The sequence below is a fragment of the Cyrtonyx montezumae genome, unplaced genomic scaffold (assembly GCF_038088225.1).
Source record: "Cyrtonyx montezumae isolate F1298 unplaced genomic scaffold, pur_monq_1.0 scaffold_13, whole genome shotgun sequence".
In the NCBI taxonomy this organism is placed as follows: domain Eukaryota; kingdom Metazoa; phylum Chordata; class Aves; order Galliformes; family Odontophoridae; genus Cyrtonyx; species Cyrtonyx montezumae.
This window is the reverse complement of record NW_027071859.1, coordinates 18,763,224-18,787,596: the sequence shown is the minus strand read 5'-3', so window position 1 is coordinate 18,787,596 and position 24,373 is coordinate 18,763,224. Positions and strand designations below refer to the sequence as shown.

The 24,373-nt window shown below is 41.6% G+C and overlaps 1 protein-coding gene across 2 annotated transcripts; it reads left to right on the top strand.

Annotated features, from left to right (window-relative positions):
- Nucleotides 1-312: 312 nt before the first annotated feature.
- TDRP (testis development related protein) lies at nt 313-23,081 on the top strand. Of its 2 annotated transcripts, XM_065730788.1 has the most exons (4): nt 313-522; nt 12,024-12,083; nt 20,583-20,686; nt 22,441-23,081. In XM_065730788.1, the coding sequence occupies exons 1-4, from the start codon at nt 412-414 to the stop codon at nt 22,784-22,786; spliced, it is 621 nt and encodes a 206-aa protein (XP_065586860.1). In that variant the 5' UTR covers nt 313-411; the 3' UTR covers nt 22,787-23,081. The 2 variants fall into 2 exon arrangements, with proteins under 2 accessions (XP_065586860.1, XP_065586861.1); XM_065730789.1 differs by lacking the exon at nt 12,024-12,083.
- Nucleotides 23,082-24,373: the final 1,292 nt, after the last annotated feature.

The window sequence follows — 24,373 nt, the reverse complement described above, 5'->3', positions numbered from 1 at the left end:
GCCGCGGTGATGGGAAAGCCCGCGCCCCCGCCCCCGCCAACATGGCAGCGGCGGCGCGGCGGCCGCGAGCGGCTCCGGCGGGGAGCGGCGGCAGGTGAGGAGCGGCGGCGGGGGAGGCGTCGCCCCGGGCCGCAGCAGCCGTGCTGCGCCGTTCGGGCTCGGCACCCGGCTCCGCTCAGGCGTGGCGGCGGAGGGTCCGCCGTGGCGGCTCGGGCTGGGGCCGCCGCAGGCCGGCGGGAGAGGCGAGGCGGGCGCGGGGGGCGGGCTCCCGGCCCCGGCAGGCAGCGCTCCTCCCTCCCGCCCCGGGAGCCCCCGGCGGGGTGACAGCCCAGCCTAGCCCAGCCCAGCCGCCTCGCCCGGCCTCGGCCCGCTCGCCGCCAGCGAGGCGACAGCCGCCTCCCCTCGCCCGCCATGTGGAAGCTCAACAAGAGCAGCAAAGTTCTCCTGGACGACTCCCCCGAGGAGGAGGAGACGCGGCCCCGCGGCCCGCTGCCGCCCGCCTCCGCCTTCGCGGCCCCCCAGGTAAGAGCGGGGCCGGGGGCCGCGGGGCTCGCCCCCCTGCTCTCCTGCCGGCGACATGAGTAATCACTTTTCCACGCCGTGGTGCGCGCCGCGATGGGCGAAGGTGGCGGTGGCGGTGCCGGCGCCGTGCGTGCGGCTGTCAGCGGGTCGGGGTCCTCGTTCGCCGCCTCTCCTCTCCTCTCCTTCCTGCCCGGCTCTCCCTTCCTTCCCGTGCCTCAGCCCGGCGCGATGAATTAGGCGGCCATCCTTGCCTGCGTCTGCGGATGGCTGTGCGGTGCTAAGTTCTGTCAGGGTGCCTTCTTCTGGAGTTTTTTGGATCGTAGCGGTTGGTTATCTTTAAATAGCTGCAGTGTTACGGAAGGCTCGTGCTGTTAAATGGTAAGTTGCATGCCAGCAGCGACCTTCCCAATGAACTGTCACCGAACGGACACAATTGGAAAGGAAGGGCATCGGTCGAGCACCAGGCAAACCAACTGCAAGAATGTTTGCTGACTTGCTTTCAAGAACTTGATAGCGATTCGGCATCAGCCCAGCTCAGCAGCCCGTTCAGCTTTCTTGCTGATCTGATCTTGCGTTGCCATCAAGCTGGGATTAGGTGTAGCCCAAGCAGGCAGCTACCCAGGGCTGAGGGCTGGTGAGGTCGGTATTCCAGACACTCACCCCGCTGCCTGCCCTGTGGTTGCTGCCTGCCTTGCTGGAAGAGCTGGCGTGTGTCTGGACAACCTACCGGTGATTGAGTTTCTGGTTGGTAACTGCAATGGGTTGTCAACACGTGGCTGCTGCTGACAAGGAGCTTCCCCTAGTCACAGCAGATATTCCCTCCCTCTCCCGGGAGCCGAAATCACTGCTCTGGTCTCCAGTGCAGCTTCAGCTCAGCTTTTCTCCTGCTTGGTGACTGCAAGAGCCGTGTCCCCAGCTGTGAAAATGCCTATGGATAAATGGGATCTCCTGTAAGAGGAGAAGCAGTTACTTATTTTGGAGAATCTTTCAAGGGATGAAAGGGATTGTGGGATTAGAGGGAACCCCAAATCTCTCCTGCAGCTTCCCATCCCACACCTAGCATCTCCTTCCATGGTTCCTGTCCTCAGATGTTTGGAAACTTGTGCTGTTTTCACTAAGCTTCTGGTTTGCTGTCCACAGCCCTGGTAAGCTTGCTTACCTCCTGGAACCCACCACGAACATCCAGAGTCACCACGTGCTTTTCTTTTGTACTGACAAGTACTCCCAAGCCTCTGAGGCTCCTGACCCTCATGCTCCCAAAATCAGAAGGTGGTTCTTCAGTCTTCCTCACAATTCTCACATAATTTTTTTCAACTTGAGCAGTAGAGATTTGTTTTTCTTGTGTGTGTTTGTTTTTGTCCTGTTCTTTGTCTTCACCACCATCAGCTTGTTTCCTTAGTAGGGGATTTCAAGTTAAAATGCTACTGACAACTACTTCTGTTGTGGGTGGTTTGCCCTTTCCATCAATTTCAATAAAATTCCATTCCTTCTCCCACAGTGTCTGTTACCAGTGGCACTAGGGTAAAATATACTTTTTGGTGTAGGAGATGGCAGGGGAAGAATAAATCATTCCAAAACACGAGGTGAAGTATTCTTGAAGACAAATGATTTAGGAAAGATAGCAGGGCTCTAGTTTAGGATAGCCCAGAAACTACTGTTGTTAGTGTTGAGTCTTGATTTTTAAATTTTGGGGGAAAAAAGCTGTTTTAAAGTAGTTATTTTCGATTTCATGTAAGGTTTCAGGAATGATAGACTGCATGGAGAACTATGATCATCTGATTAATGTTTTAATTCTCATGATCCATCTAAGGTAGCACCTAGATCAGCTGTGCAAGTGTTTCTGAAACGTGACTCAGGTGGGCCTCAAGGAAAAAGTGGGAGGTAACAAAATGCACTTGTTCAGCTTGTTAGATCTGATAAGGCTCAAGGGCCTTGCTTTTAGCCTTTGTGATTTCTGACATTTCATCAGAACCTGCTTTGCTCCCAGTAGTGTTGTCATGAGGGAGCAGAGTGCAGCAGTGTGCAGGGGGGGTTCAGCAGGGAGCTGTGCTTTGTGGCTGTGTCCTGAGCTGCAGGAGGGCCATGTATTTGAGGAGATGTGGTTCTGATATGGTGACTGTGCAGGAGAAACTCAGTTTGCCTCTGATCTGTTGGAGTTGTCATGGCGCAGCCTGTCTGAACTGAGAATGAAGAATGTTCTTATCAAGAAGAGAATCCAGAGCTCCCCTCATTTTCTGTCTCGAGGGCTAAGCTCTAAATAATTGATTGGAATGATCTTTAGTAGATTAAAAGAGCCCATCATTGGATTTTGGGCAGAAGTTTACTATTAGATTTCATTTCCTCTAGGTTCTTTCCTGATAGGCCATTTGGTAAAATGGAAGATTGATCATCATCATCGCATTTGATTTATGCTGCTGTATGTGGTTTTTTCAAAGCTGTGAAAGAGTGAAGGAGCTCTTGCTGTAGAACCTAGTAATTAGGACATTCAGGAGCAGACAGCAGCAAAGAATTAGGCTGCTGGAATTAAAAAAGAAAAAAACCTTTGTGGCTCTACAGAAATTTTAATCATCCTATTTAGATATGGAAGGCTGATCTGGGCTTACACCAGCAGACGTTTGGATTTGCAGAAGTTCGTGGTCTCACTTGCTAAAATTGAAAAGCTTAGATTTATCTAAACACAAGTTTTGATGATTCTGTTTTTGTGAAGAGTGGTTTGATTTTATTTTTTTTTTCCAGGGCGAAGAAAAACAAATTTCAGAGCATGAGAATGGCAGTGGGAGGGAAGTGACAGCCTTTAGCCACTTCTTAGCAAATGTTTCTGCATACGTTGAAGTATACTGAATTGTTAACACGTATCGCAGGAAACAGCTTATTGTTTTAAATAAGAAAGAAGTACATTCTGAAACGATTTGTGTACCTGTGTGAATTGTTGTATATTGGTTTTTTTTTTAGATCAGGCAGTTGTAGGCTGGATCATAAAGGTTCATTTTAGTTTACTCTTCAAAGCATAAATATTTTACGTTTATGCAGTGAAGGTTCTTTATTGGCTAGAGTTACAATTAATGCATGAAGGCAACTTAATACGTGTGAATAGTGCAAGTGTGTAAAATGAAATTAATGTCTCTCTCTCAAACTGTGCTTGAAACATACAGTGATGCTTGCCAAACCTGCATTCAGTTTGTAATATACTCATTATGTTTCAAACTGGAGCTGTATTTTTGGAATGGGAAAAATGTTTGGTTTTGACTTCAGCAAGGCAGTGTTTTGGCAGTCATGCTGTATTCTCCTTGATTAAAGTCTGCTGTAATCTAATCAGGCTTCAGAGATGTCAATGATGTGTCAATATTTCATGCAAGCCTTACGTAAAATGGTGCTCAGCTTTGGAATATATCAGGGTAGCTGATGAGTATCCAGCTAAACTGCATTACATTTTGCAACTTTGTCTTTCATGTAAAATGTTCCAGATCCCTAGTCTTGCTTGACGTGTTCCTCTCTGATGGTATTTTTGGTTATATTCACAGGGAATATGTGCAGAAACATGTTTAATGCTGAGTTTTGTTTAGGCTTGCTCTCTGAATGTGTTTAAAGTTGGGTATACGGATTTCTAGTTATCTATTTTAATTAAGATGTTTAAATCTCCGGTACAATTTTGGGACTAGCTTTCATCTTTGGCTGAGCTGAACTCAGACAGGCCCTGAAGGAATGGGTGGGAGCTGCACTGCATTTTGGATGGTCTACTAATGCACTGAATGAAATTATTTTTTAATTAAAAAGAAGTAGTAAATGTTAACCCAGCTAATGTCTTTCCTTCACTTTCTAAACATTTAATTGTGTCCCAGGCTTTGCATGCGGTACTCTTATAATTCCTTTATGCATATTTCTCTGTTCTAGCCTGCTTTTTCATCAGAGTTGTTCTTGTGACATTTCATGACATTTTCCTGGCTGGCATCCATCACCTGTATTCTGTTGTCGTTCCTGAACATCGGTCTGGGGGGACTGACATCAGAAACTCCTGAAGCAACCCTTGACTTGCCTTTCCTGCTTTTTTCATCACATCCATCCTGCAGCAGCTTCTTCAGTGGTGCCTTCTTTCTCAGCCTCCGTGGAGCCCTGCAGAGCTGTTAGTGTCTTAGTGTGTCTTCTTGCTGGTATTACTGTTGTTGCTTATGGTATAAAGGTTAAGTCGTCCTTATCTTTCTGGTTTAGATTCTTCAGCTGGCTTCCCTTTGTTTCAGGACATTTACATTTGGATTTCTGGCCTTGCTTTCAAGGCTTCTCTCAGTATCCCCTTCCTCTTTCCCATTTGTCACTTCTAACACTTGTATGTTTTCTCGTGTCAGTTCTTCTTTGCCAGCTGTGACAGCCTCTGTTCTCTGTACTGACTGCATCCCTGTGAGCACCATGCAGAATTATTCCCTTTAGCTGATCCAAAATCCCATTCTTCTCAAAATCATTTCTGGAGATCCATCTCTAATCGCTTCGCTTTATCTTCATAGAGGTAGGCCGATTATTTTCTCAGGCGTATAATGATGAGATAAGAAGGAGTGGTTTTAACATTTCACCTAAATCTTCTCTAGTTTAAGCAGAAATTCTTACTCAGAGGGTGGTGAGGCACAGGCTGCTGGGAGAAGCTTTGGGAGCTCCATCCCTGGAGGTGCTCAGAGCTGTGCCACATGGAGCCCCGGGCAGCCTGGTCTGGTGGGTGGCAGCTCTGCCCACAGCAATGGGGTTGGAACTGGTTTTTAAGGTCCCTCCTAACCTAAGCCATTCTACCATTCTGTGATATGCTTTTGCAAAGTTAATAGAACTGTGCTTTCCCAGCAGTGTGGAGATTGCATATCATCAACATGTGAACAAACATAGCACTTTTTGAGAAAGAATATTGTTCATGTACTTAATTCTTCACTACTGAAATAAAACTTTGATTTCTGTCCTTGTTTTTCTAGAAACTTTTTGTCAGATTGCATAAAAGCATCCATAACATGCGTGCAGTTATTAGCAGTTAGATGGATCCCTTGCCAGGTAGAGCAGTTTACAGTCATTGTGGAAGGCATGGATCAGCACAGATGCCATTCACCACCTGCTCATTGCGAGGGGCCAGGCTGGGCTGTGAAGGTAGCACTGCACATGGAGATGAAAGCAGCATCTCAAAAGGAAGTGGTGTGTTTGGTGCTGAATACCGTAACCAAAAATAAAGTGTTCAACCTGTTTTGCAGAAGCTACTCTGCGAAAATATTACCATTACTCATGCAAGAGGCTTTTTTTTTTCTGGGGGATGTGTAATTTGATTTCAAATGCCATGCGTGACTGAATAAAAAAAAAATCATAAGTCATTTACCATCTTTTGAACTGTCATTGGTTGGTCTATTTTCTGGTATGGATAAGTCACTACAAATAATTGTCAGAGAAATTTTCAGTCAGAAACATCATCAAAATCAAAAACTTTATTGGAATATTTACGTTATTGCAGCAATTCAAGTCAAACTGACTGCCTGACCTTATTTTTAGTGCTGACATTATTTCCCTCTTAATATAGTTGTTTCCAGTGCTTGCAGCATACTTTTAAGAATTGGGCAAAAGCATATTCTTAATGAGCTCAATTTTCAAAGTTTTTTTGAGGTGTTAAGTAACATTCTTCCAAAAATATTATGAGAACCAAAATCTGAGTAAGATGTATTATTATGATTTATTACAGACAGGCCCAATAATGTGAGCAATTAATAAAATAACCTCCTGCATTGATGTGAGAACACAGAGCATAGGAATGTGTTGCTCTGATATTTCTTTTCATAATGCCAATAAAATGCAGAGCTACAAAAGTATTCTTGTGTGAATACTTACATTTGGAAATTAATCTTCTCCAGTAGCTCTTGCCATTTATATCGATTGACAGTAAAAATATGGAAATAATTTAGATATTCTATTTTAAAATGTAAAAGAATGCAAAGCAATAACTGAAGAAGAAACGGTTGAGTGAAAGTTTTTCAAAATACTAAACAAGTTTTTGATGGCTGTGAATGCTGATGGAAAAACCATCATCTTTGTTTTGATTTATTCAGTCTTCATAACATTTTAAGGGGTGAAAAGGTAGGAAAACTGCTTTTCATCATCTGGTCAATCTGCAGAATAACAGTTAATTGCTGAAGATGGGGACCTAGAAGATGAAAGCAATTTTATGTATGTTGGGTGGGTTCTTGGCTGCATCTGATGTAGTCACTTCTTCTCAAAGGCACCAGGGTGTATCAAGCTCTTCTGCACATGGTCTGGTGAGTTGGATGATGGAAGTATAAGAATATAAGAGGAAAGCACAAATTTGTTTTTTTTTTGTGAACAAATTATTTTCCAGTTTGCCACAGAGTGTCAGAGGAGGCTGTCAGGGTGGCAGTCACTGTCGCTGTTCAGTCACAGTGGCATCTGAACTGAGTTACTGTTATAATGGAGATGCTTTTCTAATGCTAGTGAGCAATTTAAAGTACTGGAATGATCTTCATGTAGTTTTTTTACAAACCAGTTTAAAATGCAAAACAACTCTTGAGCATGAACAGGCTTGGGAAGTTTCTAGTTTAATATTTTTCATTGGTGATATTAGTAAGTTTTCAGTGAACACCTGCTGTTCCAATGGTTGGTTTGGTTTGTTTGCTTGCTTTAGGAAACAGCACTGAATGACTGAGACTTAGCCGTAGATGAAGTATGGACAAGACTAGAAATGGTCTTGGATTTAATCTAGTCCTTCTCCACTATCAAGGAGAAGGGAAATCCGCAGTTCAACACGGAGTTGCATCTGTTGAACACCTGGCCTTGTGTGAAAGCAAGCTGTGTGACTGAGCAGTGCACCCCTGGCTGTGCAGACTGCAGAGGCCTTGTGTCCTTCAAGGCCACGTTCCATTTTGATCAGCGTTAGGTGCAGTTCTGTTTTTTTCCCAGCTGCGTCCATCTCCATTTAATCACAGTTGCTTCAAGCTGATTATTTGGAAAGCATATTTGTATCCACGCATTGAATTTTCCAAGTATTTCTGTGTGTTACCAAGAATGTGAGGCCTAAGACCAAAGTTACCTGCTGCTAGCATTCTCCTTACTCCAGCAAGGAATGCATTTTGCGCTGTTTTTGTTTCAGATCTAAATCCAGATAAACAGAGTGACTTTTGCTTTATTAATCTGTTGTAGTCTTTATTTCTTTCATTTGATGTTATAGCAAAATCCTGCTCAAACTGAAGGAAGCAGGTTCTTTTGTCAGCTGTGGTTGAAGATAGTGATCTGACAGCGGGATCTCGTCTGAGCGTGAGCTGGCCGTCTCCGGTTGGGATGTGTATATAGAGCTGTTCTCCTGTTTGGTTTGTAATCAGCGTTTTGGGAATCTTTCCAACTTCAGAGGTTAACTTGGAGGTCTGCAATCTTCTGAGCAATTTTTATTTTATTTTTCTCCATCTCCTATCTCTGGATTACTTTGGGGGTTCGTGGAGGGCTGGGAGTTGTCTTCAATTTCTGCATTGCAAATATCTCCTCAGGTGGTGGTGGTTGTTTTTAGTTCCACTTAACTTATACATTCGTGGTTCAAATCTAATTTGCACTTACAGGAATGATGACCTCGACTTTTTAGTTGTTGATGAGGCATGTCAATAGGCAGAGGAGGTGTAACAGGTCAGTGGAAGGGCAGCAATTTGCACCAGTAAGACCTATGACTAAAATAATGGCTTTTTCTTGCGTACGTTCTGCTTTGACAACTGGTGCATGTGTGATACACAACTGTGCATGCTCCATAACTGAGTAGAGAAAATCGATAATATACCATTTAATGTACTAAAGCAGGAGAGAGACATGTGGGGCGAGATGATGCTAATATTTGCTTTAACTCTTTGGTGTCCAGTGTTTCTCAGCATGGACTGAATGATCTAAAGTGTCTAATTAATTACTTCACCACAAAGGAAGCTGAGGGAAGTAGATTACAATTTTGATCTCTGTACAAAAAGGTTTATGTGCTAGTTGAATTAATCCCTTGAGTACCCTATGGTTTGCAGTATGTCCAACAAAAGGGCACTTGTTTCCTTACGAAAACACACTGTGCATACCAACATTCCCGTGCCAGAACTGAAAGACTATTCATGTTGATCTGCATTTCCCACTTGCCTTAGCATTTAGTTGTCTGTTTCATTACTAAATGCTATAATGTACTCCATGTTTTTCTTTTAAGTTAAAGTAACTGTAAACCACTTATACTAAAGTAAACTGGGATAATGTGTAAATGTTCACAGTTAGGTGTTTCTTATGCAGTGTGATAAAGCAAGCATATCTTCACTTTTTACAGATAGCTGTGTGGTAGAGGAGAATAAAAAAAGAAAAATGAAATCAAAGGTTCCTTTGTCTTTAATCAGTGATGAAAGTAGACTGTATCTATGAGAAGAGGGGGAAAAAAGTGATTCCCTGGGGGCTGTATGTGCCTTTCTGTCTCTTCTTGGACCTTTCTAATGGTGCTCCAGTCCCTGTCACTTCTCCTGTCACCCAGCGGGTGTGTCCCTCCCCAAGCCACGTGAGTCAGTGCTTTTTTCCTGCCTTGCTTTACTCTACACTCCCTAGCCATTGGTTTTCCAGCAAATGTGTAGAAATCACGTTTGCCTGACACTGATAAATTCAGACTGCTGGTGTTGGTTGGTTGAAACCTGATTGGTGTCAGTCACAAGGTACTGAAAGCATGTAGGACATACAGATGGGTGTCAGACATGCATAACAGTTGACCAACTCTTCATCTCTTAGCTCTTTTAGAATCACAGGATCATAGAGTGCCTTGGATTGGAAAGGGCCTTAAAGACCATCCAGTTCCAATCCCCCTGCCATGGGCTGTGTTGCCACCCACCAGCTCAGGCTGCCCAGACCCCCATCCAGCATGGCCTTGGGCACGTCCAGGGATGGGACATCTGCATCTTCTCTGGGCAGCCTGTGTCAATGCCTTACCACCCACTGAGTAAATAATTTCCCCCTAACATCTAACCTGAGTGTGGTAGTTTAAAACTGTTTCTCCTTCTCTTATCGCTCTGAGATCTTTAAAGAGTCCTGTCCTGCACAGGGGCTCTTGGTAGGTCTTCTACTCCTGAAAAATGTGTTTTGAGCTGTGGATTCTCTCCAGTTGCTTTTCTGAAGGATTAATGCCTTTTTGGCTTTGTATTGTGTATCCTCTAACTTTGTGTTGCCTTCTGACTGTCAGTCCTCCACTGTAGTATGTGTACACACTGTAGTGTGCTCCTGGGACCTACTGCCTCATTTGTTATTAGGATCACAGTGTATGCCTGTGAGTAGTAACATGTGAATGTATTAACAACAACACAAACAACATGAACAGCTGTTCAGTGTGAATGACCTCTTTTATCAAAGATGGTGTTCCGATTTTACTGTGCGTGTTACCTGGCTCCCCAGCCCTGTGAGATGCTCATCGCGTCTCTCAGCTTTTCCCTAAAACCTTGCACTGTGAAAGTTGCTTTGCACTTTTGTTTCTGTATGCTCTGGCTTGTTAGAGAATGTATGCCTTCACCCTTCCATCTTTTCTTTACGCATCGTCATATTTTTATAATCCTTCTTAGTATGTTTGGAGAGCTGGAAGAATGAAAATGAGAGGTGTTGTTCCTGTGGGAGGTACTAGTTTGTTCTGGAGACAGCATTGTGCTTGTTGTACCTGGCGGCACTGACAGCTCTGGGTGGCTGAAATCACTTTTCCTCTTACCTTATTTTTCCTGGAGGCTTTGCTAGTACTTGAATGATTATTTTTTTTCTTTTGGGTAGAAAATTTGGATAAGTCAGATAAGTGCTGTCTAGCTCCTACCCTGGAACTCTGCATGGCATTTCTGTTTAAAATATTGCCAATGATTCCATAATTCTCTTTAAACTGGAGGTGAGAAAAAGTAATTGAATTTTGGTCTGGAGTATTGCACAGATGTTAACTTTGCAATCTTTGGTATCCCATCTACAATTGATATCCTGCACTGTCAAGACAGTTGACCAAAATCCATTAGTTTAGAAACTTATGAGATTCACAGGAAGCAGTAGTCTCATTTTTGGTGATGACAGAAGTTCCTGACTTTGTATTCTGCCTCCACAAGTACACCTCTCTGTCTGCAAATTGCTGTTTCCAACATACAGTTGTTGAACTACAGTGTGGTGGTCTTCATACTGGCTCTAGAAATGCTCGTAATGCCATCTTTGTGTCTTGTACAATATGAAGGATTGCCTGTACGTGGAAACATTACTAGGGAATTAAAATAAATGTAATTAAAAAAGGATGTATAGGCTGAGGAGGTGCCATCTCCCAGAGGAGGCTGATACTTCTGGGGTCTCCCGTGACTAGAAACACATCATACTTCTCTTGTAAGCTTTCTCACCTCTTCCTAATGCTGTTAGCAAAGTGACGGGTCTTTTTTGTGTAGAGATGTGTAGATTTATTTACATGGAGTTACCTTAAAAAATAAACAAAAACGCAAAGAACAAAACAGAAACAATCCTAAGCACATAAACTTGTTAACATCTTTCAGTTGAAAAGAGAAGGAGTCAACAATTTTGATTTTGAAGTGATAGCTGTCTGACATAAGAATAAAATGGACCAGAGTAGATACTGGGAGTTCTGTGAAACTGTCACTTCAAAGGTGCTTGCTGTAAATCATTCTCCTGTAATTTTTGTGAAGGTTTTTTTTTCTTTTGGTTTGTTTTGGAATTGCTCTTAAATTATGTAAATTGTAGGTTTCTGTTTCTATTTTATATTTAGGGGCTACTGGTATTTGGAGCTATGTGCAGAGGAAAAAAAAATCGTTAAAACACAGACTGAAGAAAGTGAAAATCCCACAGTTCCTGTGGTTCACTTCTCATCTCCTTCTTTGGCCTGTAAACTCTTCCTGGTACTGATTTTACTTGTCCTGTCTTGGGGATGCTGTCGATAGCTTCCTTGAGTGTGCAGAGATACCAGCTTGGTTCAGAGATGTACAAAAAATGCCACCCTGTTAAGTTACCTTTGCTAGCATCCTCCGCACTCCAGTTTTCATCAGAAATCTTGAAAATAGCAAAGAAAGGAATGCAGGCAAAAGTTTGTAATGAAGTGGAAGTGTAGTGCTTTTTGATGTGAAAGGAGAAAGAATCTTTGGACATCACCTACTCCAGGTTATGGACACTGCACAGACCACCATCTACAAAAAAAAAAATGCAGACGTGACCATTAATTTAAGATCCAAGTTGAACTTTTTCATTTTAATTGTGTGGGCATCCTTCTGAACGAGAGTTTTTGAGCTCTCTTTTTGGTGTGGGGTTTTCTGTTTTGTAGGGGGTTGATTTTGTTTTTGCTTCTGATGCAGCGTTAGCTGTGATGTTTGCTCAGTTCTGCAATGTGATCACATTTTGTCAATTTTCTGTCACGATGTTTTGAGTGGGATAAAAGCATTTATGACTATTCTGAAATGTTGCTACTGATTGTCAAACTGAACTGACCACGAGCTTTTTTTTTTTTTATCTTTATTCTTTTCTTTTTTGAGAATAAAGACCAGTTTCTTCATGATGAAGTTCCGTCTTCAGTGTCTCAACTTGCAACAAAGGTAAATACCCGTTCTTTGGAAGTATAACATGTTTTATGTCATATATATGTATTTCACACGGTGTCTGTTAGGAACGTGGCTGCTTATCATGTGCAGTCTGAATTAAGGAGGATATTTATGTACTTTATAGTTACTTATGGTCCCTCCTCATACTGTCCTGATTTCTCGTTGAAGTAATATTAGCAGCGTAGCAGTTGAAAGGAAATAAAAGGAGTGTTCTTATTATTTTTTGAAAGAAAAGTTCCTTTATTTTTATTTTTTCATGTAGTACGTATTAAAACATAAGTATATTAAAATGAAAATAAGAATCCACAGGAATAACAGAAGTGAAATCTGAAGTATAGAAGAATTAAATATTACCTATGCTGGAAATACAAGTAGTACAAGAGATTTTTCCATAGTTTCCATTATATATGTAACACAGCTGGCTCTGTGACCACAAGGACTTTATCTTGCATCTCTTTCAGGAAAGTCGGCCTTTGAGTTATATTTTTTTTTTTTACCTTGATATGTGTCCAAGATTTTTTTTTAATGTTCTTAAACTACATTGATAGAAGATGAAAGAACTGAAAGTCGCTATGATATGCTAGAGCTTGTTTTGAAATTCCATAGGTATAGAGAAAAGCATTTAAAAACAGTGTCATTAGCGTAATAGAATACTTCACATTAACATGTATAAGCTGAACATCTGCTTCTGTTACTTCTTTTTTGTTCTCCTTGAGGTGCAGCATGATTTTCACTGAAAATAGAAGTGCAATTGTGCTATATCTTCCTTCTTTTTAGAAAAAAAAAAAAAGTAATTCCTCATTCTGGAGACATAAACTGCTATTTATTTTATGCCAGGTGATAAATGTTTAGGAAAAGAATCTTGACATTATTTTATATTGAAACTTTTTTGTCCATTTTGTAGTCATTCAGGAAGACTTGCTAAGTGTGTCTTGCTTTCAGGGGAAAAAAAAGGCCCGGGGGCAAACCACTGAGCTGCAGTATTTTTCTGTTGCAAAGCAAAATCTCCTTGTCTTAAAAATGTATTCACTAAAACTGCCCCTTATTCTTCTCATCTTATTTTTCTTTATTGTTTCTGAAAGCACTTCTGAGTTTTATTTGGTTCTTCTGACTTCTTAGAAGCTGTCAGTAAAGCGGTATCCCCTGAGTTCCAGAGTCCTTAATATAGAAGGCTTTTTATATGTGTGGCCTTTTCCGTGTATGCGTTTCATGAATGGGTCTCCATGTTGAAGCAGTATAATGAAGAACAGTGAAGTTCTTGAAGAAAAAGAATCCAAATTTGTTATGCATGCCCTTTAGGGAGATACCCTTTATGGTATTATAAACCCCAAGTTTTAGGCCAGTCCTTACTTCCAGTCTGACAGAAAAGCCTTTGGCCTGGACTTGAAGGTGCACGAGCAGAAGCTGGTCCTAGTGACTGGAGCCATGGGCTGCAATGTGATCTCACATTGTGCTCGTGCAAGAAGGTGCCCTCCCCAAAGTGAGAGGCTTTTATGCTGGAGTTTTCTGGTTCCCTTTTTGTGGTTCACCAAGCAGGCAGGTGTAGCTGTTCTGAAAGCCATGTGCCATCTCCATTGGAGGAGCTGTGAACACTCTGGTGGTGCACTGGGAATGGCAGAAGCTGGAAATCACTCTTTGGCCTCAACTAAGCACATCTCAGTGGACTGATCCCAGTGCTGAACTTCAGCATTAGAAGTACAGTGGAGGCATCATCTGTAATTGTTACCAGGCCAGCTTTTGAAAAGGCACAAATGGTTTGGAAAAACAAGATATATTATCTTAGTAATGATACTAGAGATGTTGGGAAATCCATTAGGGCCAGATTCTGGAATTTCACTCATGGACAGAGTAATTTTTGCTCTGCAGGCCAAGAAAGTTGGGAAATTTCTCCCTGAAAATGCTTTGATATCTGGGAGACAAATTTGGAAGGGGATTGTTTCTTTAATTTTGAACTCCTTGTTGTTGGAATTCTTGCATGTTCTGAATAGGCTTCCTGTGATGTGGGAACAACACTTCTTTAGTTAAAGCTGATTGACATTTTTTTATTATAAAACACTTTGTTGTAACTTTATTGACCTGTAAAGTACTTATATGGAAAATTCCTCCCTGGCTTTTTATTTTAGCCTCATCTTGCCAGAGCAGCAGAGGAGGGAGGAAAGCTGCAGAACAAACAGTTGTTTCTTCTCAGTCATGTTTGAGAGGAAAATACATTTTTGTTTCCATTAAAAAAAAAAAAGAGCACGCTTTTTGTGGAGTGCTTCTACATTGCTGGAGGATTTTGATTCACCAGTTGTCAATCCTGTGTGAAAATACTTGTGATGGTCTACTCAAACTTGGCCAAAACATACATTACTGGAAATCTCATTTCATACATGCTGAGTTAAGGCTTTTTAGGGATTAGCTGCTTAACTACACAACAGCACTGAACATGCTGATTCTCACTGCAGGTGTACAGAGCACAAAATTGCTCTTTTTGGTTGCTAAGACTCTTGTTATGTGGTTTCTTGTAGCCCACAGAGAATGACTTCTGTTCCCTGGAGCCCTGCTGGTTAGCAGTCAAGAGATAGAAAAGTCTAACGAGAATATATTGCAAGTACTACTACCCATTCACAAAGTGATACTGTTTTAGTCACAGTGATATTCAAACATACTCGAATTGCTCACTTCAAATGTTAGCTGTTTATCATGTACCTCTAATGAAATGTCCCAAATCCTTACTATAGTTCTTAAACTTGATTGAGGCTGTGCTTCTCCCCTCCCCACCATAATGCAGCATTCATGTACAGTTAACTATTTTAAGTTAAATTTACTCTTCTTCAGTATGTATTCATCTATATGTGCATACATATATTTCTGCAACATACTTGCTTTAGTTTACTTTTAGGAGTGTTCTGTTTCTTTAGTACATAACTGCTAGTATTATTTATTACTATTTAGCCTAATTTTTCATGAACCTTCTTAACGTTATATAGAGCTCTAATTATAAATGATGTACCTTTGACAGTAAAATTAACTGAAAAGTCATTTTAGCAGTTCTTTGCTGTTTCCCAGTAGACTATTTGATGGCACGTTTATTACTCATTGCCTGCCTACCTTGTATGGGAAGCTGAGGGTCATGTCAATCATCTGAATTTGTTGGTGTGGTGAAAACCGGTATACTTAAAGTATTTAATTTGTAGTGATACTTCTCAAGATTATAGGAGACTTCCGACTAAGAGGAGCGGACCCTTTCTGGTGTACTTCATGTATCAAGTTAGCTGTTGATAGATGTTTCTTCACTGTTTTTTGGTTTAAGGATGGAAAAAAAATCTGGTCAACATATGTAGTTTCTATATAACTGATTCACTTGGATCAATATGGGCAGCAAAACAGAAAAACCTTCCTGTAAGGGCTGGGATTACAGAATGAACCTTAGAGGGGTGAGTTCAGGGAAGCCATGTTGTACCTACAAGGCTCTATGAAAGATGGATGGCTGTGATTTTTATTGCTTGAATTCATAGGGTAGTTTCTGCTATAGAAAATGTTCTGTTACCCCTAACCTCTATGTTCTTTGGTGATTATCTGATGCTGGCATCTCTTATTGAGCTGGTTCTTATCATTAACCAAAAGAATGCAAAAAACAAATGACTTAGTTTTCTGGTTGCTTAGTAATTTCACCTGATTTTCACGGTGTCAAGTGGGTACAAAGCCATGGGATAAGGAAGGCGGTATAAATGTCAGTAGGTAATGAGCTGGGTCTGCCTTTTTCAGCAGCAGCATCTGATAAACCAGATCTTGTGAAAATTCTCTCCAGGAATCTGTCCAACAGATGGGCACCAATACTAAAGGTTCGGCAAAGCAGAGGGAATAGCAGTGAGGGGGAGAAAATTGCAGGCAGTTAGACTAGGGATGGACAGACTGCATCCTTTGCATGATGTTCTTGGAGTGGCTGCTTGTACTCCCGGTGTCAGTACATACACTAATTAAATGGCAGCTTTCTCAGTGTAGAGAAGCCTTCATAAGCAGGAATTCACCCTACTGAACGCCCGGGAAGAAGATGATGGTTTTTCAGTAGTTTGCCTTTTGATGGATCACTTTAGATCTACATTTCACTTCTGCTGATCCTTTTAAGAGATTGCACAGAGCGTTGTGATGCATATTTTCAACGCCTAAAATGGACGTTGGGGGGAAAGTATTTATGAATGGGTGTTGTGATGGGAGCACTCCGTGCTGTCAAACTAGCATGAGAGCAGCCTGTGATCCTATTTCACGGAGCACTGAAATGACATCTTGAGAGGTTTCTACTTTGCTCCTCATGGGCATTTTTGAAAAATAGTAGACCACAGCATCCAAGTTGGTCTTCTAAAGGCTTAGGCTTTCTAACATCTGATGTTACAATGCTGGTACTTAGTTGTAATCTGTGTCCTTAGCAGTCCCCTCTGGGCATTTCACTTGTCTTTTGTTTTTACGTTTTTATTTTGTTTTAAACCTAGAGTTTTGACTGTACACACAGTTCTTTTCTAGTGTTGTCAGCTTTGATTTCCAGAGATCTCCTCCTCCGAGCTCAAGAATAGTCTGTCCTGCTAAACAGGGAAGCGAGCAGAGGTGATGGGAGGCCTGTGTGGATAAGCAAGATGTTTCTGAAAAAAACCCATACAATAGAAGCATACAGGAGGTGAAAACAGGGTCAAGTGATGGAAAGGGAACATAAAGACACTCTCTGAGTGTGCAACGATGAGGTTAGGAGAGCCAGAGCCTGCGTAGAGTTTAATCTGGTGAGGGAAATAAAGAACAACATTCCAGCTGGACACAAGCAAGCTGCTCTGGGTGTCCCTGCTTTGAGCAGCGTGGGTGGGTACATCTCTCAGAGGTCTCTTCCAGCCCTATGGACTCTCTGTTTCTTTGAACTTTGGATATTGATTTATTTCTTTTTCCATTGGGGCATGGAGAAAGTTCTTTAAAAGCTTGTGAATACGAACTAGTCAGTTATAAATGTGGGCTTGTCTTTTCCAACCTCGGCAATTCTACAATTCTGTGACATATTTGAAAACTTTAGGAGTAATACTTTTGAGTTTTGTGTAGACTGATACATCATAAAAACAAAATACAGAACTTCTGCAGATGGCTTGATGCTTGAAGACCGCATCGGTAGTTTATTTTCATATAGTGCATAACTTTGCAAAGTTGTTGAAGCTGCTGCATGTCTTTCAAACTCACAGTTTCGGACAACAGTGACTTCAGGATATCTTTACTGAATATTACTTACTAGGAGGCACAATTGTAATGACTCCAGCTGTACTGGGAGTAGCTCTACCCTGTAGGTTAAATTCTTCAAAGGGAATTGTAAAGAAGTAAGCAACTGTGTCTTGCTGTTGTAGGGAATTTTTTTAGTATGTGACAGTTATATCACAGTCGTGGTCAAAAAGAAAGATCCCTGTCTTAAATAGTTCAGCAGCTAGAAAAATAAATGAAATGATGGAAGGATATCTTAAAGGTTTACTGTATCTGTCATGGGCATACTTCATTACAGTGTAAGTTGATAGATGCTGAAGTACAACGTGGTATATGTAGTTACTGATTCACACACAGGTAGAGAGAACCAGCTGGCCTTCTGCACATTTCTGTCTAGAGACCTGCATATGGCATCTGCTTGATGTTGAATGGGCCTCTTCTGGTAATTGTTCTTGAAGTCATCTGCAGATCAAGCTTAGTGAAATTAGATGTAAAAATATGCAGAGGTAAAAAACGTGGACAATGTGTCTTGATATTAACAGGATTTTATTACAAAGTTAGTGTGTAAAGGCATAACCTTTTTACATTAAACATAGGCGTGCATAGATGTTTCTCTGCAATTGGCTTTTTGTCAACACTGTTCTTTAAAGGCACATACAGTCTAAGTTAGGCCAGTTGTCTGTCTCTGTATTAGATTGCCATCTGAAAACTGTAATGGGATGGTTGTTTTATTTTCATCATTTCATCTGCAGATTTATTATGTTAGATGAACCATTATTTTTGAGGATTGATAAGCTTACGAATAAGTTAGATCACTGAGAGCTATTGGGTCTTTTATCAAGCCTGAAAGGTTAAGGCAGTAAGAGCTGTTAGCAAAGGATCCTGCCTATAGAGGCTTGCAATGGGAAAGCCTGAGTAAGGTAGCAGAAGATGAAGGCTACTTCAAGATCTAAGATCTTGGAGATTCCCATTTTTTTAATATTTGTTGTGAATGAGCTACATTGCAGTGACAGGAATCCAAAATGCATTAACGAAATCATCATATTAAACTTATAAGTTTAACAGAGCAACAGTAAAAGCTGACAACAGGGCTGAGCCTTAAAGGCTGGGAGTGAGACCTCTATTTACACCATGGCATTTCCAAGCATTATATATTACTTGGAGAGGCTCCTAGCTTCAGTGCAAGGTCTTGGCATGGTGAGGTAAGGTATCTGTTTGAAGGCACCATCTGTAGCTTGCCTGGTTTTGTCTGATGCTATTGGCAGTTGTTGGCAGCGTATGTAGGGCTAGTCTACTGCAGGGGTAGAAAGCTGAAGAGCTGAGGTTTGCTATGTATTTTTAACATTATTAAAAATAGCATATGTTTGTGTATGACAGCTTTCTTATAACCTGTACTCTGTTCTCAAAGTGGAAAAAAATGCATACATAGAAGCAGCTGCTTTTCTTGTGGAGCTGTGAGGGAAGCTGTGGCTTTCAGAGTGGGTTTGGGAAGAGCAGTAGCAGAGCCGTGGGTTGTGGTGAACATGATCTTCCTGTGCCTGGTATGTCCATATCCCATGAGTGAGAGCTTCGAATTCATGCAATCATAGAATCCTCAGAGTTGGAAGGGACCTCTGAAGGCCATCTAGTCACACTGCAGTGAACAGGGGCACTTACAGCTGCATCAGGTTGCACAGGACCTGACCCAGCCTCACCTTGAAAGTCTCCAGGGACAGGGCATCAACCACATCTCTGGACAACCTGTAACAGTGCCTCACCACCCTCACTGTAAAAGCTTGTTATCTTTATATCTAATCTAAATTGATCCTTTTTATGCTTGAAAACATTTCCCCTTGTTCTGTCCCTACAGACCCTGCTAAAGAGTCTGTCCCCTTCTTGCTCAGCCCTCCCTCATTAGAGCTCCCCTGAGCTGTGGTTAAGTCTGGATCCTTGTTTAGATCCCAGCAAAATTAAATGGAGTGGTGGGAAAGTCTAGATGAGACCTTCCTGCTAATCCTCAAGTGGGCCTGCTCTGTCTTCTGGCCTTTAGTGTCGGTGATTGTTCAGGAGTGAGTATGGAGGTGGGTGAGAAGCACGGTTGGGTGGGAGAGCAAGAGATGGCAATACCCTGTGGCTGACATACAACAGAGAGGGCACTGCTTTATTCTCCTAAATAGTGGAAGCTGTGGGTTTCTGCAGGCAGAGGAGTTGGCAGTATCTGTGTTTTCCTACCTGGTTTGCACTCAACTTATATTCTCATGCATCTTTTAACACCTGTGTGGGCATACCAGCTATAATCTGTAATTGATTAAAATGTCAAATTCATAATAATTTATACCAGTGAGTTCTGCAGAAAGAATAAAGCATAAAAATAGGTGATGAATTAGCCTTCACTTGTGTTGACAACTACAGTTTTCTTTTGATTGTTTATGTATTTCATAATGTACTGTTGTATTTTTTTATGTAATCAGGTTATCAGTAATAGACTGTGCCATTCTTACTAGACTGCAAGAAATGACAGGCAGGTTCTAGGTTCTGTTGGGCACGGGTGCTTGCATTTTGTAGTCACTAAATGTATTATCAAAAAAAAAAAAACAACCAGTAACTTTTTCTTTGAGGGATTTAAACCCTTAGTACTGTTGGAAATCTTTTTGCTGGGATGGTTAAACTTATGGCATAAATGTAGAGAGCACACCGTAATGCACCCAGTGGTGTTTGTGTCACATCTCAATGCTGAACCAATACACATACCATCTCCCTTCTGGTTGCAAGGCTGTGAGGTGTAGTTTGGGCGAGTTTAAAAGCAGGAACAATTGTGGAAAGCAGGTAAAATCTAGAGTTTGATAACTCAGCTAGCTGTTCTGGCTTTTGTGACCCCTTCTAGCAATGACTGTTCAGTTCTGTCTACTGAAACCCCTTTAAGTGTTTGCTCAGCTGCCTAGATTCCCCATGTCTTCCTACCTAGATTCCCTCTATCACCCTTCTTATCTGTGATAGGTGAACATGCAGCCAGCAGCTCATGGCTACAGGAGAGCATCCAGGAGCCCAGCTGCGCTCTTTGACATCACTTGTCAGCTCCTGCAGACCAGCAAGGTCTATACTCTATACTCAGCAGGAAGCAGCTCTTTCTGCAGTCATCCAGTCTAGTCTTAAAAGGAGAGAGCCTGCGTGCTCCCAGCTGCACAGCATGAGAGAAGTGGGGCTGTGGGTGCCCATCAGCCACCCAAGCAGTTGGTGCTGGCACGCACTCTTTGCTTAAATTCATTACTACACATTTATGAGCGTGTTTACTTCTCTGCATAGGTTCAAGGTGCAAGCTTCCGGGGTTGGAAGGAGGTGACATCTATGTTCAATAAAGATGATGAACAGCAGTTGCTGGCCGGATGCAAGTCTCCAAAATCCAAAGGGTGAGTTAATCTGATTGTTCTATCTGCTGTAAAAATACACAAACTGGAACAGAAAATAGCTCTGCAAAACATTGGAGGAAGGGGCTAAAAAGCAATAATGCTCAGCTCCTGGAAGTTAAATCACAAAGAAAGGCTTATGTGCATTTCAGAACTATTCATTGTAAGTTAAACACTCGTAAAAACATGCTGTGCTAGGAAAGGATGGATACTGTTGATAACCTATTTAGGCATGTCAGGAAGAAAAGGGAATTCAGCTGTGTTAAGGTTTCTAAGTAAAAGAGGCATCCGTGGCCCTCTTTCCTCTTATGGATTAATTTGCAGTTGAGCTCAGGAATTCCTTTTACATGCTCTGCTTCCTTCTTTGAAGTCTTGTGTACACCTGGAAGGGCCAAGTGACATAGCTGTGCCAGGTTGTGCAGATCTACCCTTTTGGAGCTGAAATGCTCACGGGGCAGTTCTATACTGTGTTGTGGCTGGGGCCCTTGTCTGAGCAGACAGACCTCATCCCAGGGTTGACAGTTTCACTATTACAGCACATGTAGGGTTTACCTCTGTACACTGATTGCCTTGGTCACAAACAGGAGGAAGTGTGCCACTCATCAGTTCATCAGTTCATCAGCCACATGGAAGTTTTGCTAGGACTTGTCACAGTGTGTTTTGTTTCCAGCTGACACTGAAATAGATGCATTTCAGTATGTTTGTGTGTTTATGTGCATATAAATGCGTACATGTGTGATAAATATATGTAAACATATTTATGTTGCGTACATTTTCGTGTCATTTTGAGTCTCATCAGTAAGAGTTTCCAGCTCCAGTTTGTGTATAGTTTTCTTGGTATTAAGATGCAAAGGTGTGAATGAAATAACCCAGTGAAGAGAGCAGAGATGGTATGAAAATTGGTAAATATGGTAAATATGGAGAGGGATTTTTAGTACCCCATGAAAACTGCATGTATTGTAAGTTTGGGGATGTCTTCCTGTATCCATATGCCACAACTTTGATACTTTCAGAGAAAATACAACTTTTCAGGTGCTCTAGGGGTGAAATATAAGAATAGTGATTGGGGTCTGTGCTTGGCCTTAACATGATGACAGTTCTGCAAATGCTAAGTTCACTGAAGGAAAAGCCCTTTTAAAGGTATTGGTTCTGTTGCTTCCACTTAAATACGACAGCATCGAGCTCCTTATGCTAAGCTTTTGTTAGAGGGGAAAAACCTCTTTTAATAGAAATATGCATAATATGTCAGTGGGTGTTTTATTTGTGGCTAATTTGTATGCTGGTAGTAGGTAATCCTTTTAGTTTTCTTCTTAGCTCGTCAAACCATGAGGATATACTTTTAGCTAGTTCTGGAGAGTGATAACGTCTCCCCTGAGTCTCCTCCAGAGTAAATAATGTTCCCTCAGCCACTGCTCGTGAGGCCTGTGCTCATGGGTTGGGGTGGAGAGCTCTATTATCATAAGTTGTCATACTCAATCCAGTTCTGTTTTCCCACTGCAAGTCTACAGTGCTTAGTCTTATACGGATAGGAAGGTGTTTTTTCCTGAAGATGACAGTCCATGGCTGTGCTGTCATAGAACGACCAGTGACTTCTTTAGTGAAGATGCAGAGCTAGCATTGGATACAATTCAAGATACTTTGGTTCTGTTGAATAATTCACTCCTATAAAACGTAATAATTTAATTGAATGCTATTAATAACTGTTACGTGCATCATTAAATGAAGAAATTAATCACCTCATCATTGTTATTTTCTAGAACAAACCTAAAATTAAAGGAAGAGATGAAGTCAGAAAAGAAGCCAGGTTTTTGGGACAGTTTGGTGATAAAGCAGAATGTCCAATCTAGGAAACCAGATGAGATTGAGGGCTGGGAACCACCGCAGATTACTGCTGCTGACTCGAGCAGCGATGCAGCAGCTGCTTTAAGTGACTATTCAGCCTGGTCGGGCTGGGAAGATGAAACCAAAGGCTCCACAAAATACACAAACCTGGCCAGCTCAGGAAACAGTTCCAGGTGGAGTATCAAATCGGCTGGAAAGCTGGTTAGCATTAGACGTCAGAGCAAAGGTAACCTTACTGACAACTGGGAAGAACTGGAATGATACTGGTGATGGGAAATACTTCGTAGCTAAGAAGAGAAAGGTTCCATGATTTACTTGTATGTTTAAACCAAAATCAAATCTGCTCAATATTGCACCTTTATACAGTACTTTGTTTTATTCAGATTGTTACAAATTTTTGCTCACCTGATAGTAAATTTTCTTATTACATTGTTAAATAGCTATGTTTTCCACACTAAAAAAAAAAAAGAAAAAAGTAGAGAATCTATTTTGTGCCTATATTTCACATTCAGACTGCAGTTTGTTCAATTGTTGGTTTTACCAAAAAAAAAAGTAATTCCTTAGTGAATGTATACACTGGTTGTAAATTTGACTGCCTTATGTAGGAACTTCCACTAGCTTGAGGTCCTGGTTTTGTCCCCAGTGTTTGAGGGTCACTCAAAATTTTAGTTTTGATGCTGTTCCTTTTAAACTAAGAATACTCATCTGTAGCTTGCAGGAAGAATGCTTATACTTTGTAGACTGTTTTCCAAATCTTCAGCCTCAGCATATGCTTCAGCTCGCGCACATGAGATGCTCAACTGTCACAGTGCACTGTGTGTGAAATGGGGAAGTACGACTCCGATGTGATTCCTTCCGTCACGAGAACTTCACCTGTAGTCAGTGTCACATGGGTCTTCCAGAGCTTTTTGTACTGAATGTCATTTGACAAAGCTGAACTTCTCAGATCTTAAGATGCATGTCGTGCCAAAAATAGGAATGACTGAAAGTTTGGAAAGTGGCAGTGGGTACAGCATGAGATCTCAGTATTCAGCATGTGTAATCCTGCATCAGAGGATACCCTGCTTCTTACGGAAGGATAAACATTTTCCTTTTTACAGTAGCTATTCCCTGTGCTACAAACAATTTTTTGTTTTGTTCTGTACCATTTGTCAGCTGCCCCTTACTCTTCCCTCTGTACGTAGTGATTGAAACAGACTCTGGCATTTGTGGGATAACTGAGCCATGACGAGGTTGTGCATGCACGCCGTTTCTGAAGCATTTTTTGTTACAGAGCTCTGTCTTCTTGCTACTGATACTTTCAGTTTTGGTAAAAGGGGGCAAAGTGCTAAACTGGAGATTTGAAATGTACATAGAATACTGATAAGTGCCTCTTTCTAGCATCGTCTCATCAGCAGTGCAGCCATTGTCAGATCCAAAGTTGGTTTCCATTTCATTTATATGACCTATATAAATACTACTTTTAACATCCGTGGGAAACCAATCAAACCAAAAGTTTCGTGGCAGACATGAACAGAAGCCTTTTCTCTCCTGTTTGTCAAACTGGTGTTACTGGACTGAAAACTTGTGTCGACTGCCTCGCAGTGTGGCCAGTGCAGTGGGAGGATCAGCTTAGTACATGAGAGAAAATCAGCATTTTTACAAGGAAATGTATACCTTTATCTTTAATAGATATCCTGCAAACGTATTTTTGCAAGAAGCTTATGCTTACAAAAAGGGATGCATGCAGTTCTCTTCTGAGCTTGTACCTTGTTTCTCTTACTGCAGTGCTATTGCTTTCTTAGTGCTCTGTTTCTCCTCTCTCTTCCAATCCACGTAACGGTTTCCCAGCCTACAGTTCCTGCATAG

Excerpts from the sequence above, each read along its gene's own strand:
- TDRP (XM_065730788.1), top strand. The coding sequence starts at position 412 with ATGTGGAAGCTCAACAAGAGCAGCAAAGTTCTCCTGGACGACTCCCCC. Across the intron at positions 523-12,023 it reads CCGCCTTCGCGGCCCCCCAG|AATAAAGACCAGTTTCTTCA; the intron begins GTAAGAGCGGGG and ends TTCTTTTTTGAG. Across the intron at positions 20,687-22,440 it reads AAGTCTCCAAAATCCAAAGG|AACAAACCTAAAATTAAAGG; the intron begins GTGAGTTAATCT and ends GTTATTTTCTAG.